This window comes from Carassius gibelio, chromosome B17, assembly GCF_023724105.1.
Source record: "Carassius gibelio isolate Cgi1373 ecotype wild population from Czech Republic chromosome B17, carGib1.2-hapl.c, whole genome shotgun sequence".
Classification (NCBI taxonomy): Eukaryota; Metazoa; Chordata; class Actinopteri; order Cypriniformes; family Cyprinidae; genus Carassius; species Carassius gibelio.
The window spans coordinates 10,865,565-10,886,674 of NC_068412.1; the positions used below are offsets into that span (position 1 = coordinate 10,865,565).

The 21,110-nt window shown below is 36.7% G+C and overlaps 1 protein-coding gene across 1 annotated transcript in view; it reads right to left on the reverse strand.

The window, feature by feature from the left end:
* Positions 1–19,737, reverse strand: part of plekhh1 (pleckstrin homology domain containing, family H (with MyTH4 domain) member 1) — a 39,361-nt gene extending 19,624 nt beyond the window's left edge. The window contains exons 1-8 of the mRNA XM_052581353.1: positions 19,426–19,737; positions 10,137–10,306; positions 3,001–3,063; positions 2,410–2,559; positions 2,248–2,331; positions 2,079–2,160; positions 1,857–2,000; positions 349–1,145 (exon numbers count right to left, since the gene is read on the reverse strand). Coding sequence (XP_052437313.1) covers positions 349–1,145; positions 1,857–2,000; positions 2,079–2,160; positions 2,248–2,331; positions 2,410–2,559; positions 3,001–3,063; positions 10,137–10,280 — 1,464 coding nt within the window. The 5' untranslated portion in view covers positions 10,281–10,306; positions 19,426–19,737. The remainder of the gene's footprint in view (positions 1–348; positions 1,146–1,856; positions 2,001–2,078; positions 2,161–2,247; positions 2,332–2,409; positions 2,560–3,000; positions 3,064–10,136; positions 10,307–19,425) is intronic.
* Positions 19,738–21,110: the final 1,373 nt, after the last annotated feature.

Genomic DNA, 21,110 nt, shown 5'->3' on the forward strand with positions numbered 1-21,110 from the left:
AGTTCAAAAGTCATTAAATTCTTTAAGTAAGATTATAAATATCTATAATTTATGCCCTGGCAGAATAACAGTAATAATTTTACAAATAACTAACGTTTAAATGGTAGTGTGTATACTACCATTTGTATACTACTATATGTATATTAAAATGTCATAATCAAAGTTTTACTTTTTTTTTTTGCTGAGTATTTTATTTTTATATTTTAACTAAATTTAATAAAGCTAAAAATGTAGAAATGAATCAGGTGCCCATTTACATTACAAGCAGTGCTTGTAGCAACTTATTAACTTGTTCTCAATAAGCCACACAATTTGAGGTCCAAGCCCGACTATTCTTTCCTGTCTTACCCAAGAAGGAAATCGGTGCAGCGGTGGAGTGGGTGGTTTAAGAGCTTCTGGGTCCATCATTTCAAACTCCTTGGTCAAGCCCTCAAATAAGGCACCATCAGTGGGCTGGGATTCCATCTCTGACCCCTCCACCACACCCTCCATGCTTTCCGGAGGCCCTTCATCAATGTCCGTCTCCTCTAGCCCATGTGTGGAAACTGTCCCGGGTACCAGACTGTGGCAGGACGGAGAGGTGCAGTTTCCGATATCAATACTGATATTGACTTGATGGAGGCGCTCTATGCCGGGCTGCGGCTGACTGTGGTGTTTCTTCACAAGCTGGATGCTGTCACGGGGGGTTAGAGGGGTACGAACTTTGGGCAGGGTCATGCTGGTGCCCAAGGGTAAAGCAAGAGGGAAGGGGCATGACAGAGGCAAGCATACTAATGGGGGTGAGAGGGACACAGGTGGAGGGCTTTTAGGAGTGGGGGTAGGTGTGTCGAAGCCACCCCGACCAGGAGTCTCATACGCTGAGGAGGATGAGGACGAGGATGAGGAAGAAGAGCGAAGGCGCTGGGAACGAAATTTGCTGTTGAGCTCGTCTGAAGAGTGATCTCTGTCTGAGGCTCCTCCCACTGCTCTCTCACGTGCCACTCCAAAAGAAGGCTCCGCCCCCTCTGCGCTCTCTTTTATTGAGATTGTGTTGTCAACACCATCTTGACTAGACTTATGAGAGTCTCCTTTGTCTTGTAATGTGGGAAGTAAAGACGCACTATGAAAAGCAGAATCGCAACCCTCCGTGATTTTCCTTTTGCTATCTGCAATTTGCAACATGGACATAAACACATATTCAGTTTATATGAAAGGTGACACATTCAAAAAGTGCAACGTGGACCATTTAAAAGTTTAAGATGATAGAAATTATTTTAATTAATCATTTTCATTTTTGAATTATGAGATTGAAAAATTATTATTATTATTATTTTTAAATTATTAAATATTTTAAGATATGTTTTAGTGATCCCCAAAATTTAGGCTAATAAGTTTGATCATTGACAAATGTTAACAAAAAATCATACTACAGTAGAAATGTGTAAAATCTGTTCAACAAAAATACCTTTTTATACAAAACAAAACAATTATTTTACTAATAATTGTGGTGCATCACTAATATTTTTTGTTGATTCTAATTATTATATTTAAGAATTTTTTTGTCTTGATGCACCATTTGAATACAGTTGTTGTTTTTATGGAATTTATGCAAATGGCAAAAACTAAATTACAGTTAAATAATTGCCATGACATTGTTGCTAAAACTGAGTACAATAAATATCAATCAAAACAGAAATCTTAAAGTTAAAGTATCAAAAGAAGCCTGGTTAAAGCTGAGGGCAGAAAATGCTTGCTACCTAGAAACCATGTCTAACTTAATTTTACACTTTATTGTTTTTAAAATCCACTTATTAAGTCTAAATTTTTTTACATGTTACGTATGTTCCATGAGTAAACCTGAATCAATGACGATGTACCTGTAGAGTTGGCTATGCGAGATCCTGTCAGTCTCCAACCCTCCTCCTGGGCAGGCGGTGTCCCGGGGCAGCTGGGAGGGTGGAGTGGGCTGGAGGGGACCAGGTGGGCATCCACTGCTGGAGACATGGGCCTCTCGAGAAGAGCTGACAGAAACACAGTGAGATACATACAAACTAATGGGAAAAGGAAAGAAAACAGGAAAGAAACTACAGTATATTTACTCTGAAGCTTGTCTTGCAGTATGAGGATCTGCTCGGCCTGCTTCAGGTTTGCCTTCTTCAACTGCTGGTTCTCTGTTTCCATCTACAAGACACACAGAGAGGAGAAAGATGAACGGCATGCTCTGTTTCATCACATGTTTTGATGCATGGTTTATATGTTTCAACTCACCTCTCGTAACTTAAATGTGACCCAGTCTTTAATTTTGGCAGCTTTTTCTTCAATTATCTTTGCCTCTTGGGCTCGAACCAAGTTCTGCAGATAAAGAGGGCAGTTTTGAGTTTAATGAACACACATGGCCATCTCTTCCTCTCTGTGAAATCTATTCTTTACCTGCTTCTCCAGCTGTCCTTCGAGTCTCTTTATGATCATGTCTTTCTCCTGAATTTGACTGTTCATCTCTTGATAACGCCTGTACAACGAGTTTTCCGATTCACTGGGCTGCACGTTTGCAGACTTCAGTTTCTCCTCCATTATGTGGACCTACAATGGCAATCTTGGTTAAATCCTCAAGATAAATTGTTTTTATGATTATAATTTTCAGGAAAGCGTTGCAATTTATGCTCCCATGATTTACTATGTTATCATTTTTTAAATGTATTCTACAATTTGAGACAAAAATATACAAATATTGATCTTGAATAAAATGGTGTGGTGTGATAATATTTGCCAGCTAAGGCTATTATTACACAGTTAACCTTGTAACTTCAACAGAAACAAATTATGAAAGTAACAGTAGTGTTAAAAAATAGCCAATGTGTGATTTATTACAAGGCACACTGCAGCTGAATGAGTTATATATTGTCAATAAATGATCAATGAAAGTTCTGGAAAATAGGATCGCTACTACGTCCAGAGAATTATCCAAATACAGCAAATTATGGAAAATAAACAAAAAGAGGGATAGGGCTACAACAGCCATACCTGTTTTTCAGCGTTCTCTGCCCGACGGTCGGCCTCAATCACTCTCTGTTCCAACTCCTGCATCTGTACACATAAACAAAACACACAGATTCATGGATTATTGCTTTTAGGCAAGGATGTGTGTGTGTGTGTGTGATGGTTATATAAACTATGAATGTATGAGATAAACTATAAGAATAATCTACTGTATATCTGATTGTGAGTGGTGTTATCTGTCATGCTTAAATGATCTTGATCATAATCTGGCACTAAATACTGAGGGCATGTTGTTCTGGTGCGGGTTTAAGCACGCTCATGCCACAATCCAGTGCCGTTATCAACAAGACCACCATGATGGCCTGTCAGCACTGGAAAAAGGTTAGGACACATCCTAGTAAACAAACCACCCCACTCAAATTGGGAAGTTAGGACAAGAAAAAAAAGGGATTTATTACTTGTCAGTTTATGGTGTCACGCCTGGTTAGGACATGGGGTACCGTTGTGTAATTTGTAATTGTTTATTTTATGTTTTTGTTGTTTTAATTTTGTTTCTATTTTGTTTTTCTTTATGTTTCTGGGTTTGTTTTGGTTTTCATTTAATCTTTTCTGTGTTATTTCAAAATTTGTTTTGTTTTTCTCTTTTTTTGGTTGCATTTTTATGTTCCATTTATGTTGCTTTTTTATTTATTTATAATATTTTGTTGTTTTTATTCAGATTCTTTTTTGTTTTTATGTTTCTAGTTTTGTTTTGTTTTTCTTGTAATCTTTTCGGTTTTCTTTCTCGTTTTGTTTTTAGTTTTGCTTATTTTCTATTTTTCTGTTGCATGTTTTTTGTTTATGTTTCTAGTTTTGTATATTTTTTTATTTTTTATTATCTTTTCTGTTTTCTTTGTCATTTAGTTTTAAAATTTTTGACTATTTAGTTTTAAAATATATGAGTATTTTAAGCTGGGCCAGGACAATCTTAATGAGACTTAAAGTGATGCAGAAATCATGATTATTTAATTAGTTAACACTTTTCTTAACTTTGAATCTAGAATAAATTGAAACCACATATATGCAGCATTCACATTCTCCCAGTGGCCTTAGAAACTACAATGACTGCAATGACCCAAATGAACTTTATGTATTTCAAAGTAACAGAAAATATGTTACAGCGTGATGCTTAGTTTTGTGCAGTAATTTGTTTACAGAAAGTGACAAATGACTTATAGAAGTGGCTGTGTGCAAATATCTTATATGGAGATTATTTGGGGGTGCTTTATGCAAATTACTAACTGCAGGCGCACACTTCTGCATGTAGAAAAATCTGGATTCATCTACATTAAAATGAGAGAATTTTTTTTTTGCTCCTGTTGTGAAGTGTTGTGAAGATGGTAACTTGGTAAAAGAATCTTCTCATGCAAGTATGCAACATTTAACTCCTAATGAATGAAACTCAATGAAAGATAAATGAAAGATAAAGAATAGGTGAAGGGGGAAAAGGCAGTTGATGAGGTATTCTCATCTATGCATAGATTATATTTCTTCACACAGAATCACATTTGCAAATATATAGATTAACCTAAAATTATTAGAACTTACACAAACAGAGTTCCTGGCCATGACATGCCTTGTGCTTAATGTTTCATGAGCTCACTGACCCAGTAAAAAGGAGGACAAGCATTCTAATGGATTCCCACTGTATGACAGAGCACTCCTTTTGTTTAAAATTCTTTGTTCTTTCCCTTTTTCTTTCCACCCTTTCTCATTCCTCAAGCCAAAAGTAGAGGGATTCCCAGAAGGCCCCCACTCCATGTGAGCATTCCCTGAGTGTCGGGGCCAAAAAGGAGCCAGTAAGGTCATTGTATGGAGGTGTGACTCTTCACCCAAGGGTCAGCAAATGTACAGAAATGAATAGACGACACGGTGACAAATATGAACAAGGACATGCTTTCGCTGACACTCCATCAATCCGCATTACTATGGGGATATTGGCCACTCAGCCAAGCTCAGCACTGACCTCTGGTTAGCCTTACCCACTCAGCAATGATTCACTGAGCATTAAGAGCTATTCAACAACTATGTCGTAAAGTTTACTGCTGGTGAGTGGAGAGTGTTGAGCTACTGGCCTCTATACGGTAACATTTAAATGACACAGACAGATGCAGTGAATTTCAAGATAGTAGTATAGTCTTTAGTCAGATTAGATGACATATTTAATTTCACACAAATGAAAATTAGGGGTAAAAAACTGAAGGAAAATATAGTAATTATTAATTTTACAATGTATGTTATGTGAATAAAACATAACCTTTTGCCTCTAGAGATAAGGCAACGCATTTTGGTGGGATTTTGACTATATTTATTCAAAGGAGGCGTATGCATGTATCTTTACAGAAGCAGCACAGAGAGCCACTTCAGAAACTTGTATGGTGCGGCTGGACTAAACAGCCGTAAATGCGCCGTATCAGAGCAACAATGCACCGCAGACGTGTGCAGTGTAAATAGTCTAAGCATTATTGGTAGGGAAAGATGCTTATACTAGAGAGCGTCCACATATGAAGTGTTTCTTGGAGGATATAATACCTTGAAGAATCATCATATGACTTTTTACATACACCATGAGACCGGTTAATGTGAAAAAAAAAATCAAAAATTCAGTTTTGCGATGGATCCTTTTGCGCATTGCAAACACCTTATGCAAGCGTAAAAAATGTTTTTTGCAAAATTGACACGTATTTTCAATTCACAAATTCAATTTGTGCAATTTGAAGGGTAATGGAAACGTGCCTATAGTCAATTTCTGTAGCAAAATGTAAATGGTAACTTCACAACTGGAATGGACAACACTTTTATTCCTCACAGCTTGTTTTTTTTCATGTAAAATTAAACATGGAATCAATCAAGTTCACAGACTTAAACATTGCATTAGCATGAATTTGTGACACTAATAAAAATAAAAATATATTTTTATAAAAATATCACGGCAACATTTTAACAAAATGGCTTAACATCGATCCTAAGTTTAAGATCAATACTAAGACACAAAGCATTGTCCTGATTCAACAGGACTGCGGATGGACTGAGGGTCGACTGGGATGACAGGCCACAGGTTAAACAGGTGGGGGTATGGCAGCTGCTCAGGCTTCGAACAACAAGGTATGTGAAACATTTCACAACTGTTCTTCTGCATTTGCTATTGGAAAATGCAAAGAAGGTTTCATTCTTGGTTGAACTCCAGAACTTCCTTAAATCACCTCAGAATATGGAAGCAGAGAATGTGAACTATGCATTAATGACTCTGGAAATCACCAGCATAGCATCCATCTGCTATCTGTCTCTTAATAAAACATATTTATAAATTAATGAGAGTGTGAAAAGTATGCAGGAGAGTTTATTTTTTAAAATAAGTGCCCACTGTTGGTACAGACACCAAAAGCCTGGAACAACCAATGGCTCCATAATTAATTAGAGAACTATCCAAGAAGATAAGAGCTAATGAAGAAGGGATGGTGTATTAAAAAAATGGAGCAAGATGGTAGAATAGAAATTGGGTGAGTCTGAGAAAGCAAGCTATAGCAAGAAAGTATTATTGCTGTTGCAGGCTAATCCTTCTGTCTGGCAACTCATTAGAAATGAGACAGTTGTACAGACAGCATAAAAAACCAAGCCAAATTCAACATGAGGACCAACTTACTGAATCTTCTACATCTACTTTCCCATTTTAAATACAAACACATGTGGCACATAAAGACTGAGTGAAGTCAAATCAACACGATCAGAACTGAACTACATCTGACACTTTCAGCTGAAGTAAATAAAAAGACAATTGTAATTATGTTCAGAAAAGAAAACTTGCATAGCGTACAAGCTTACTGCATATTTCACACTTAAATATTGTCAATGTATTTGAAACAGTTTACGTTACGCAACAATACATCTCAAACAGTTGTATTCTGTTGCATGAGGATAGTCGCTAATTAATGGTTTGAGATTCTTTAAAGTTCTTGTGGTGCCATCAGCCAATCAGTGTTCCCATGACATCATTTCCTGCAGCTCCAGCATGACAATGCTAATAATAATTCCATTTGTACTCTTGAGTTCCAAGCATAAGCCTCCTCAAGTCAGAGTTCCAAACACATGGTGGCTCAGTGCATAAACAACACTTATGCTACGCCTACGTCCTACATCTTCAACTGGAACGCCACTCTCTTGTGAATGCGTGCACCAGTTAGCGAAAGCTAGCGATCACGGTTTTATAAAGTTTTAAATATGAATTATTATTTTTTTAAATAACTCTATTATAAAAAAAGTACTCTAAATCACATGGGTATTCTATTAATATATAAAATGTGCAACATTTTCCACAGTAGTTTTTTTTCATATACTATATTGTGCAGAAACGGTAAGTAGTATGGTAGTATGCTATTCAAACATAGCCTACGAGCACACATTTTCAGCTCATTCTACAACAGGACACACTTTTCAACTTAAGAACATGTGTACGTGAACAAATGGAAAAAAGTATTCCCACACTCCAGAATGAGCAATCACACCCCTCACACAATTCTGTCAAGCCTTTCCTCTGTAAAGTGGGTCAATGTGTAAAACACTCCTAACGCCGCCCAGAGAAGCAGATGAGAAGCGTAAGAATCTTTCTAAACAGGCACCAGCAGCAAACTCTCAGCACGTTCTTTTGTCCTCTTCAACACAACAAGCAGAAACCCACGAGACACTGAGCCCTGATATCAAGCGAGAGAGAGAGAGAGAGAGAGAGAGGCTGAAAAAGAATGGGAGAGCAGGAGAGTGTGGAGGTCAGGGTGAGTGAAAGGCTGTTAGAGCGATGACCAGAGAGTGGAGAAACCTGATGGAGGACGCTTGGGAGTCGTCCAAGACTTAATGTCCCTGTGGTCTGCGTGTTTGGACAGTAAACACCCTAATGGCACCCTCACAGACAGAAAAAAAAAACACAACAACAGACCTACCCCTCGAACCGAAAAGAAAAACAAAATTGATGTTGTTGCTTTTGGAACGGACTTATTAACATCAAGAAGAGCATATGCACACATGGTTCACAGACCGATCTGATATTGTTGAGGAGGTGTGTATTCAACAGTGTGTTTATTGAGACAAAGCTACGAATTAAAAATGGTTAGAGGGTGTTCTGATTCTTCACTAAATGGTATTTATGGCTGAACAGGTTTGGGATTGACTAGCGCAAAACCTCAAAACCCCTAAGGCCTGAAACAAACTTTACGCAAATCAGTGAACGGTCAAATACAATAACAGTGAAACAACATCTTAGAAAAAACATCGCTAAGCAAGTTCTTAAAGTCCAAATGTTTATAGTGACTTGAATAATTGGACATTACGGAGTGTCTGTTTACACTAACTCTGCCGACAAGTGTGTGGTATGCTTAGACAACATTGCAGAAGACATCCATTAAACAGCAGCTTAGGTAAGTAGTAAAGCGTGCAGCAAGTATATTTTTGATACAACTGACTCCTGAGTTGCAAGCTGCCTTTTGTCGAACTCACACATCAAATCAGAAAGGCATTTATTTTCAACAAAATATGAAGGAAATAATCAAAAAGGGAAAATAACGTACCTCACAGGTGTTTATTGATTAAGGTTAGGGTTAGGAGTAGTGAGCGGCATCCATGTAATAATTTTAATGATTATAATTTACATTCAATACGTTATTGCATATAATGTTCTACAATAGTGCGGTGCATATATGCCACTATTTGCACTAAGTAGTATAAACTGCATGTACCTATTCACTAGTTCACGCTTACATATAATTAGCTGAGGTATGGTATGCATATTTGGCGTGCTGTCCGGGGAAGGGCTCTGAGCTCGGGAATTGCCCGAACCTAGAGTACCCCCCCTTCCCCGTATATTGTAAAGTGAACTTGAAGTGAGGAGATGGGGTGGAGGAGGGATGCTGATAAACCGTCAATGGATAGAGGTAAGTCAGCGATATTTATACTGTGGGATTGATTACTTGATTGTGGTCCACCTGTGATGATTAGGCAAAGTATCTGACGCGCTCCTCCCGAATCTTCATTGATAATTACATTTAATGCAAAGAAAATAGTCATATTTTTACATAGTGTAAACAGAATCTATAAGTATTTTCACTGAGTGTAAATAGCATATATTGCACTTATTGTGAATAGTATCTATGCCTATACAGTATGTTTAAAAGCTATTTCAACCCCTAGAGTAGTTAGGTTTGTTACCTCCAGACTAACGGAGTGTGTTCAAGCAACATCATGCATAGCAAACACTCAGAACACCTTAGCAGCCATGTAGCAATGTTCTGCAACCACCCACAACACCCTAACAAATAGGCCACAAACAACCAACACCAGTTTCTTCAGAAAATGTCAAAAAAGAGTTACTTCTGGTAATCTGGTAATTTATAAACAATTCCTTCCCTCGTCTATGAAATGCACACACTGACACACACCTGAATATCCACTCAAGCATTCACACGAGTCAGTGGTTTCCCCCTGACTTTCCTTACAAGGCCGCCTGCCAAGTTTGACAGTTAACCTTTTCTTGCAAGACGAAACGCTGAGGTCAATGCAGCATGACCAAACCATAGAAGAGGAGGGAGAGAAAGAACAGAGAAGAAACTAAGTAACTTGTTCCACTGTGACTGAGGAAGCAATAAATGAGAATAAGAATCAGCTGATATCACCAGTACAAAAAAATACCTTAGAGCAGTCATTTATCAGATTGTAAAACCACAATACTTCAATATACTGTATGTATCATGGTATTGAAAGATTACAGTGTTCAAGTAACATGATATTTACACAGTGCAACCAAGGTACTTCAAAATACCATTGTAAATGTCCAGTTATAAAATACAAAGTTCAAAAAATAAAAAGGCAGTATTATTTTCTTGAACTTTCTTGTTAGCGAGTTAGGATGATGGGAAAGGCTGAAGACTTTATGTGCAAGTCATAAGATAAGTGTTCACTGTCAAAAGAAATGGCTTTGTTACAGTCTAACTCAAGGGGATTAATATTTGTTTTGGCTAGATGGATTTATGCATACATAAGCTGTGCAAAATGTACATAAAATAAACTAATCATATGTGTGACTGGAATGCAGTGGGCAAATTGTAGACCCTGTGTTACCCATAACACCCCTCATTTACCCTCTCAGCAAGTAGGTGGCGGATGTTTCCCGCTTGTAGACGAAACCTCATGAGCTGCGTCTCCAGAGCAATGCATCTCTTCTGCCAGTCCACACTGCCACTGGGCACTGCTGCCGTGGATATACCCTCCATCACCTCTGCCATCTGTGTCTGTGTGCCAGTCTGCCAACCTGCAGGTAACAGCGATGGAAATTTATCAGATGGAGTGAGAACACAATTAAGTTTTACATTTATGCAAGGCAAATAGAGGACAAGGTTAACAGGTTTGCCTTGAAGACTGCATAGGAGGAGTGGGACCTTGGATCCGGGCTGGTTTAGAGGAGAAGAAAAAAATGAAACTAACTGTATACTGAAATTAGATTGTCCATTGGACAGTGCAACTAGAAAAAGACTGAAAGCCAAGTATTAATAGTAGAGACCAATGTACAGCCCAGAAAAATTTAATTGCCAATTTTTGAAAATACTGACACTAGCTTATAATTGTCCTTGTATCAATTCTAAAATCTACTGACAGCCTTGTCCACAGACAATTAATATTTTCTGTTTCCAATTCTTCATTTACAGAGTTCCCACACCTTTTGGCCAATGAATTGGCCGTCTTTGTATGACTTCTAAAGTCAATCCTGATTATTGGATAGATATTTGAAAACACATTTTATAAAGTTTGCTCTGAAGGATGGCAATTTATAGCCAAAAAAATATGACTAGCATAATTAGCCTAATTTCCTGGACTGACATATTAATTTTTAACATTCCTGATTTTCATATTTTCCTTGATCTGGATCATAGCACAGTTGTGTAGATATTATCTGCATATTTCTACAGTGGACCAGTAGTGCACAAGTACAACACAACGAAATCTCCAAAACACCATGGAATCAAACCGCAACACAATGAAATAAGCACAACACAACTGCAACAAGTCACAACACAACGGAAACAATTATGTCACAAGACAACAAAATAAGCCACAACACAACAAAATTAGCACAACACAACAGAAACATCAAGCCATAACACAACAAAATCATCACAACACAAAGGAAACAAGCCACAAGACAAAAACAAGTTGCACATAACAACAGAAACAAGTCACAACACAATGCAATTAGGACAACACAACGGAAACAAGCCACAACACAGCGAAATTGGCACAACACAATTAAATTAGTCCTATGAGTTGTGTTGGGGATATTTAGTTGTGCACTATTGGGCTTCTGTGTTTCTGCCATAGAGTAAAAAATAAAAAGAGTGACTGGGAGATCAAGTTTATAATCAGTTGTATTTATGAGAAATTAAGCCACAATATTTAGATATAAGATCGCAATTATAAGAAATAGGCCTATAGTCACAATTGAGATATAATGTCATATTGTGAAATAGACTACAACATTTCAAATTTCACAGATATTTTGAGATTTAAAGTCACACTTTGTGATACAAAGAGAATATATGAGAATTTAAGTTGCAATTACAAAATATGTGTTCACAGTAACACCAAATGTGAATTGTTTAGTTGTATAATTCCCTTGTTTGAACCATTACTTAAAAGTGCAACTGACAGGAACCTTGCTTTGGCGTTTACAGTGTGTCAACAACTGGAGTTTAATTCCATTAGACAGTCTAATGAAAAAGAGGACAAAATCTTGGTGATCTAAGACTGACATTTACCATAACATGAGAGCACACCGTTGACATCACAGGTCTGGCAGTAAACGCTCTGGGCCAGGGGTTTCTTTTCACCTCTCTTTTATTGTTTCCCTCCCTTCAAATGAGCACACTTTTTAGTGATCACCTAGGTAACCACTGAAAAGCAAACTTGAGCTGTGAGCTCATTGAAATGACACAGTTTAACAAAGGCTACCTTTTCACGCTCTCTCTACATATGCACTATAGACACTAATATACACATGCATATATCGTGTGAAGGCCGTAGGGAGTGGGTAAGTCCAGCTATGCATGTGCAGACAGTTTACCCAGCAGCCTAAGCAATCCCTACCCTATATTCAGCCACCTAAATATCCCTGCTCAAGCAATCCCTTCTTAATTACAGGCCCATGGAGAAACAGGATCCTGGCCCACACAATGGAGTCTTTCTGCATGACAGTCCCATTACCAATATGAGGGAGGGGGTCTTTCTCTCTTCCCCTGAAAAAGGGATAAAGAATGTGGAGGCTCAAAGGAGTCAAGCTCTTGAATAGTGGAAAGCACTCATTATTTTTACCTGTACAAAGCCGACAGGCGACCATTTGTAGCGCACATTTTAAAAATGTGTAACATCTGTGAAGCTGTTGGGTGAAGCTAGTTATTTTTTTTCCCCATCTATTAATTTACTCAAAAATACATTGAAAATGCAATTAGAATTTGATGATCAACTTTAAAATATATGTGATTTAAAATCCCTTTTATTGTTGTTTGAAAAATGTTGACTTTACAACAGTCTGATGCAACAAATGATTTTATATATTTAAATAATAAAATTCTTCAACCCTGTTTAGCATGATCTTGTATTTCTTGGGGGAAAGCATTTGGGAGAATATTTTAACAAAATTCCATCGCTGTTGCTCATTAATAGCTGCCAAATCACAGTCACATGGAGCACCCAAAATGCAAAAACATGCAGAAAAAAAACTCAAATGAAAAATTATATGATAGAGAGGCTGATGATGGTGTATCACTAAGTCTTATTCTTATAAATTAGCAGATAATCTGACCTTTTTATGACAAGGCAAGATTAGTTCAGGTTGCAAAATGTCATGTGGTGCAACTCCCCAAAAATATAGTGATATATGATTTTTTTTTATTATACAAATAATAATTTTTTTTTAATTTATTAATTTATTTACAAAAATATTAATTATTATAAGATAATGAGTAAGTCTGAAATTTGTTATTATATTTTATGGTTACACTGCATGACAAACATTAACTGTTTTTTTTATATATATATATATATATATATATATATATATAACCAATAATATAAAGAGTACATTTCTGAGAACTTGCCATTTGTGTTTTACTAAAGTTTCTAAAATATATATATACATTTTTTTTTTTTTTTATCACAGACATTTTTTATGCCACTGACCCTAGCACGATCTGCACAACTGCTATGACAAAGGCTCTCAGAGTCCTGTGGTGTATCTAATCAAAGCACCGGGGTGTACGAGCTGTAGATCATCTTGTTAGTAGAGTTTAAATGTAGCCTGTCATAAATACGCACTAACCCCAAAGTCAGAAAATGGCTAAATATAACATCCCTATTCAGATGGTGGGAAAAATAAAACTCACATTACAGGATGGTGGACAACAAAGTAAAAGAAAACATTTCAAAATTTCACGTCCCAACAAAAAGCAGTTTTTGACAGACGACAAAGCCGTAACAGTTAGCGTCTGGACAATATAACGATCCTTGTAACAGACAATAAAGGAAAGCTAGCTGTGGTGTTGGAAGTGAAATGGTAAATGAGACGGACTGACACCAGAAGTCTCCGGCGCGGCAGACATTTAAACTGCAGAGCGGCACAACTGCGCCATGTTGCACTCTACAATTAGCATGGTCGTAACTACAGCCCTGCTGACAAATTACAGAAGCGGCGCACAGAGAGATTCCACTAGCTGACCAAAATGCTATAACTCTCTGTCCAGTTATGTACGGACTTGACTGAAGTCAAAACCTGAGGTTTGGGAAACTAGAAGAGGCAGGAATGGCCATCAGAAAGAGAGGTCAAATTAAGCCAATGTTTCTGCTAGCTCAGCCCACGTCGACTTGTACTGCCAAATATGACAGCAACATGCAAATAATCCATTTGCCCCTGAAGCCTCCGTGCTAATGTTGTGAGAAACAAGGCATTGTGCACCCTTGCCTTGTTTGACGGGGGGAAGGGAGGAAGAGAAGAGAAAGACTCACTACACTCTTCCCCCATATGCCTTGAGTTGGACATATTCAAAACTCAAGCACTCTACACTAACATTTCATGGCTCAATGTCTTATGGACTATCCTCCATTGCAGTCACATGCCCATCGGATGGCCAACTCCTGTAGTTTGGCCTTCTTGACCTATGGCCTTGGCTAAACCAGCTGGCCACACTCTCTCTAGCTTCAAAATCTTCCAGACTTGGCCCCTCTACACTGATTCTTATCAGATCTTCCACTGTGTCTGAATGAAGGGATGTTCTATTATTGGTACAGTTAAACAGCTTATACCACTATTTCAGCTATTAAAATAGTTCCGTGTTGTATGTAATAGCAAAGTGATCATATTTGGTTTCTTTTTTTATTAAGTTAATTTGAAAAAACGTTTGGAACATTTTTTGTCTGTTAAATATAAGTTTTAGTTTTTAACGTTAGACCCAGATAAATAAGGCTATATCCAATAGTTTGTGCGGAGACGCTTCAGTACCTGGAGGTGCCAGTGCAATCACTTGCATTTTTTCAGTGGATACACCGTCATTTTTGCTCATAGAGGTAAGAGTAATCATTCGTAACTGTAAAGGGTCTATCTTTTATTTGTGTGCACTCACAATATCAACAAAACGTTGCACTTTCTGCCATGTCGCCTTTAAAAGGAGTACAAAAATTCAGTGAAAACTTGCTCACAGACATGACAACTATATCTATAGAAACCTTTAAATGACTACTTAATAAAATAAAACAAATCGAAAACAAAAAACATTATAATCATAATCCATAAAGATGCACTTTTCTCTAACTATACTTTCAGAGTCACGGATACTTTTTTCCACCTTGAATGGCTGGTCGCACCATTTTATCAAATACTCCCAACATATTCACAATAATGTAAAATTAAAACAATTCAGTTAATATAACAATAACTATCACAATATATTTAAAGTTTCACCATCATTGTCACATCCTGAATATATGAAAGTATGATAGATCAAAGTATAGTATAGATCAAAATATCATTTATTACTTATTTTTATTTAGTGAGTAAATGCGTTACTTTTATGTTTTAGTACGTTTTTTTTTTTTTAATGGAAGTTTGGTCAAATTTAATCCATTTCACAACCAAAACAAATATTTTAAGACTGAATGATTATTTTTTCTATTATTGATTGATTATATATATATATATATATATATATATATATATATATATACAAATATTTTTTATCATTATATTTAATTAATTAATTCAATTTTGCACAGACTTATCGCCTACTCAAAAGATCAAGCCACCATGAAAGCTCCCATAAATCTCAAACAAAACAGGCCTATAAATATCAGCGAATGCATGACATCAAATAAAAAAGCCAGAAATTCACACCAAACTATAGCTTTTAATGCCCAAAAAGTCTGTTATTTGCTATACTCAGTATATTTTTATAAATGACACGTAGAGAATATGATCTCTGTTAAACAGTGTAGCGGGGGAAAGACTAAATCTTATAAACCAATGAAAAAGGCTATGTGAAATTAAAAAACAGCAATGTGTGTGAAGGTCATGAAAGGCCAGTGGGAAACCAGGACAATTCTCTGGTGCATCATTCAATAAAACAGAACCTCTTCTGTTATTCCAATAAAATGAATATCATTTTGAAACTCTATTTTATGTACCCACACGCACACACACCCTAGATCTCTGCTGAGCGTGCAGCTGCGGTGATGTAAGCGATTAGGTGATTAAATGATATCATCGCAACAGTCGTGTGAAATCCCCTTGTTGTTTTTCTGGATTGTCTCTGTCAAGACCAAACTGGTTTTCCAAGACTTTGGCATCCCATCCGAATTACTCAAATCAGCAGGAAAAAAAAGTATGTCTGGGTCAGCTTGTGGTGTATGTGTGCACACGCGCAAGTGTGTTTCTGCTATTACAATCAACTCAATTTAAAGCCAATCAATGACTTCTGAGTCCTATTACTGCTGCATTTATCTTCAAATAAAAATGATGTGCGGTGCTATATGATATCATGTCTGCGTGTGTGATCGTCGGAATGAATAGTTAAAGTAGCTATTACAGGTTGGAGCGAGCAGTCAGTGAGCTTTCCAACTCTTTGCTCTTGCACGGACTATATATCTCAAAAGAAAGGCCACCACATGCAACTTAAGCTAGCCTGACATCTTTTGTTCCAGCCTGCCACAAAGTTTCCATTTGGTGTCTGTGCAACAATTTATGGCCACCCATAACATCAGCTTTGGAGGTCTGAATGTCTGTTTGACTAACTCAAAGTAGCTGTTCGACAGAAAACAGCTAAATAGGATTCATTCCTCCTTGCAGATGCTTTCTGAGTCATTCTACTTCTCTGTACAGTTTTAACCTTTTGAGAAGGTCTGAGAAGTTTGGTTCCTCCAAAGTTTCTGTTGGAGAAAAAAATATCCTGTTTTGATGAGGTCAAGAAGTGGTTTTGGGAAATCTTAAGTCAACTGGTCAGTCAAAGAGACCAGTTAAACTAGCTTAAGGCCTGCTGGCTCTGTAAAGATTAAGTACAACTCATAAGAAGGTTGATTCTTCCCAATGTTTCTGGTGAAAACAGAATTGAAATGCCACTTTATGCTCTCCAAGCCTGTTTTAATGGTTTTAGAGAAGTTTTGAGTACTTTAAATCATCTGGTCAGGCAAAGAGACCAGTTACACTAGCTTAAGACTAGCTTGGCCAGGCTGGAAGACTACCTAAGCCATCTCAAACCATTCTTTCTGACTCCCTGAAAAGCTTTAATCGGTGCAACTCATTAGAATACCTGAGAAGCTTAATTCCTTCCAAGCTTTCTGGTAAAAAAAATTAATAAAAAACACCATCGTCTGGTCTCCAAACCTGTTCTGATGATTTTAGAGGTTTTGGGTACCAGTCAGATCAGTTTAAAACCAGATTGGCCATGCCTTCCAAGGTTTCTGGTTGGAAAAAAATTAAATAATAAAATGCTGTAGTCTCCTAGTCTGCTATGATGATTCTAGAGAGGTTTTGAGTACTTTTAAAACAGCTGGCTTATTAACTGGCAGTTACACCAGCTTAAAACAAGCTTAGCCAGGCTTAAAGACCAGATAAACCAGCCTTAAACCATACTGATGCTTTCTAGCTCTATTGTACTGTAAAGCTTTAATTACTATAACTCATGAGAAGGTCATAAAACATTGGTTCCTCTCAAGGTTTCTGGAGGGGGAAATAAATAAATAGGCTACAATGCTATCGTCTGGTCTCAAACCCTGTTTTGGTGGTTTTAGAGAGGTTTCGGTTTACTATTAAATCAGCCAGGAAGGCCAGGAACCCAGCAGCATCTGGCAGAGCTAGACGACCAGATAAACCAGTTTAAAGCAGTTTATGCTAGTAAACCATGCCACTGGACCATAAAACAACTAAATAAGATGCAAGTTAGTCTACAGCCATCAATGACAGCAAACGCTGCCACTGAATATAGCACATCACCACAGCCTGAGCCTCCAGATATGTCATATTTGGGGTGAGAGCATCTGCTGTGGAATACAACACCCACTTAGTGGAATAAATAGACTGGATTACATGAATCACAGAGAGTTCCTAACAGCTGTAGATCTCCTGCAGCTCATCTCTCCAATACACTTCTTCTCTGGTCTACAGGAAGCTTTGTATTCAGCCTAATAACAGGCTTCTGTAAACTGGCCACACTCATTATCAGCTGGAGCAGCCTATGACATTCCTCCACGCTGAGGTGTAAACATCACCTACACACCGCAGCCTCCCTCAGAAAGTGTTGACTGATGCAGGATGAAGAGAAAACTTTATTTGGTGAAGAAAATAACAGTGCTTGCAAGACAGCAATAGAAGTTTTAGGTAAGCTTAGGTTTTATGCTTTGGTTTTATACAAATTAAACGGCATTTGTTGTCGTGTCACTCAGCACGTGACTTCTTGTGCGTGAGTGCGAGGGCTAGAAGTTAAGAGATAAAAGGATCAATGACAGATAAAGAAGTCTTAGATCGTAAAACAGAAGACATTTCAAAATCTAGAAGAAAATGCAGTTTCACACATTTTTGAAAAAACTTTTATAAACACCATTTTTTAAACAAATGTTGATTCAGTGGCATGTAGTATAACTATCAAGTAAAAAGTAATAACAATTTTTAGTAATTTATAACACAGTTAACAAATAATGAAAGTAATAATAGTAGAATGTAATATACATTTCAAGGTAATAAAATGTTTTTACAAATATAACAGTTGTAATATTATTATATTCCTTAAGAATCCTGAACATCATTATTTTCTTGATATTCTACCATTTAACAACTGATCACCTGAAATAAGATTATTATCATATTATTAAAAAGGTCCAAATATTTAATATTTTATGATAATTTAATAATTGATAATACCACACTGATTTTATAGAAAACAAATTTGATCTATCTCTCTCTCTCTCTCTCTATATATATATATATATATATATATATATATATATATATATATATATATATAGATATATCTATCTATCTATCTATCTATCTATCTATCTATCGATCTATCTATCTATTACTTATATTTCAAGAAATAATAAGCACTTTGGCTTTCTTCCTTAGCAAGTTATACCAGCTAGACATTTTTTTTAAAACTTAAGGCCATACAGAATTTTTTTTTTTTTATAATAATTTAAAAACTGAAAACATGTACACCATAAAAGAAGTGCATTCAAGTGATTGAATATACTAGATAGAGTCATGTTAAATTAAGAAGAAGCATTTTTTAATAATATCAACAGTGCTACTTTGCAAGCACTGTAATAATGTATAAATATCTAAGAGAGAGAAGAGAATATTTAGGGTTTATTAAACTACTATAAGCATTTACTCGTGACTTTATTGTGCAGCCCTGTGTGTATGAGGTCAAACTGTGATAAAACTCATTCATTATAACCAAAAACTCCACGTGAGCACAAATGTACTGGGAACGAAACATGCATAGACACTCTCAAGAAATACTTCATAGAGTGTTTTATCAACTGTTAACAGCACGAGCGACCAGAGGCTGGTTGCAGACTGCATCATTGCTCTTCCATTACTATTTATTTAACATACAGAAGCCCAGAACTTTTTAATGCACTGATTAACCTACTCCTAGAAACAGAGATAGGACGTGTAGGCACTGCTGGAATTACTTTTGTCCAAAAATGGGCACAACGCACAGGTGTATCAGACTGGAAAATGTCAACATTAACTTATATGGACCCCCTGAACATCCCAACTAACACTGCAGTTTGACATATGTGAATCATGAAGACATTAAACATGATGACACATGCCACGAGCCAAACCATAGTATCCTCGTGTCCTATGCAGCCTACCCATGATCATACCTTGTGACTGCCCTTCTCTTGACCGCCCGAGATTTTCACTTTAATGTTTTCAGAGCCGGTAGATCACATCACATCACATCGCTGTGCGACGCCTCCAAACTTCACAAACGCTCTCAAAAGTGGCTCCTCCAAAACTTTAATTCTCCGTCTTTTAGAGCTCTCAGTCCTGTTCTAAACTCAGCAGACGTTGCAGCGGATCTCCATTCAGTAAATTCATCCTTTATTCCTTTAAAGAGCCGAGTGCTTGGGTCAGATTACGGCTGGAACCAAACCCCCTTTCGGTTAGCCATGTCCGATTCGCGAACGAATCTATCTATTGAATCGAATCTTTAAAATGAATCGTTTGCTACCAATGAGACGAAAACCGAAGCGGACAGTGACAACATTAGAAAAGATTCTAATATATGACTGATTGAGTTAAAAGTAATCTACTTTGTACTAATAACAGGAATGCAAATGGACATACAAATAAAACGTAGTCTGTTTACTTGATGTTTTTTATGAATCATGACTCACAACAAACTGAACTGGGACACATGGCAGGTATTAAAGTTAAAAGTAAAAACAATGCGTGTTATATATGTACTGTATATGCCTGTAATGTGCCAAGGCGGAATGTTAGGCACAACGTGATGACGTAAAAGAACCACTGAATCATTTTTTTTCTGGTTCATTTAAATAAATTGTTCAAAAGAACCGATTCTATTTACCGAATCACTACTCTGTGCGTGTCGGTGTGTATGCCCTGAACACACAGGAAATTGCATCAGGGTCCACTACTGTCCCACTCTGAAGTGTTCAAAGTTTTCTGACTCACTCCTGTGTAATTTGGGTGAAAAGATTTTGGATGGAACTTTGAGGAGGAATCTCACAAAGAAATTGTCACCCTGAAATAAAAATAAAAATTAAGAAATTGAAAATTAAAACTAGTAACATTACACTGTGTTGCAAACTATCAATGCTGTAAAACAAAAAATATCCTATTCTCATGAAAAAAAAAGGAAAGAAAAAAAAAAAAAAAAAAAAAAAACATTCTATCAATTTAAAAGTGAAGTATGGCAACTACTTTACTTCCAAATAATTAAAATTATCATTTAATTCCTAATTTTTATTTCAATAATTACAACAACAACAAAAAAAGACATCAGTTCTCAAAAGTGATGGTTAAGGAACAGAGATTACAGAGACTGTATAGCATAATATCTGCGTTAAAGTCCTGATATACGAAATAATTGAAAATCCTTGCCAAGTAGTGCCAGCCGAAATGTTCATGCTGCTTAAGTATAGTGTGAACGTTTGCAGTTATAACGAATCATTACAGGCCAATAAAATGTTTGTAGGAGTGCAATTATGAAGTTTGTGAGGAGAGTCTGCATGCTTTAATTGGCTTCCTTTATAAAACAAAAAAAAAAAAAAAGAAAGAAAGAAAAGAAAATCTACCTCTTGAGCTTTAGCTCCCAAAACAAGTTAGAAATTCTATTCATGTAGCAGAAACTTTTTTGCAGCATGCAGTCCAGTCAATGTGCAATCAATGTGCTCAATCAAAATTTTAACCTTCATGGAAAAAAATATTATGCTATGCAGGAACTCTGGATTCAGGATTTTATCTTTCATTTGCCAGTCAAAAGACTGTGTATCCTGATATGCTGAACACTGTTTTTTCACTGTTTTTCTCATAAGACATC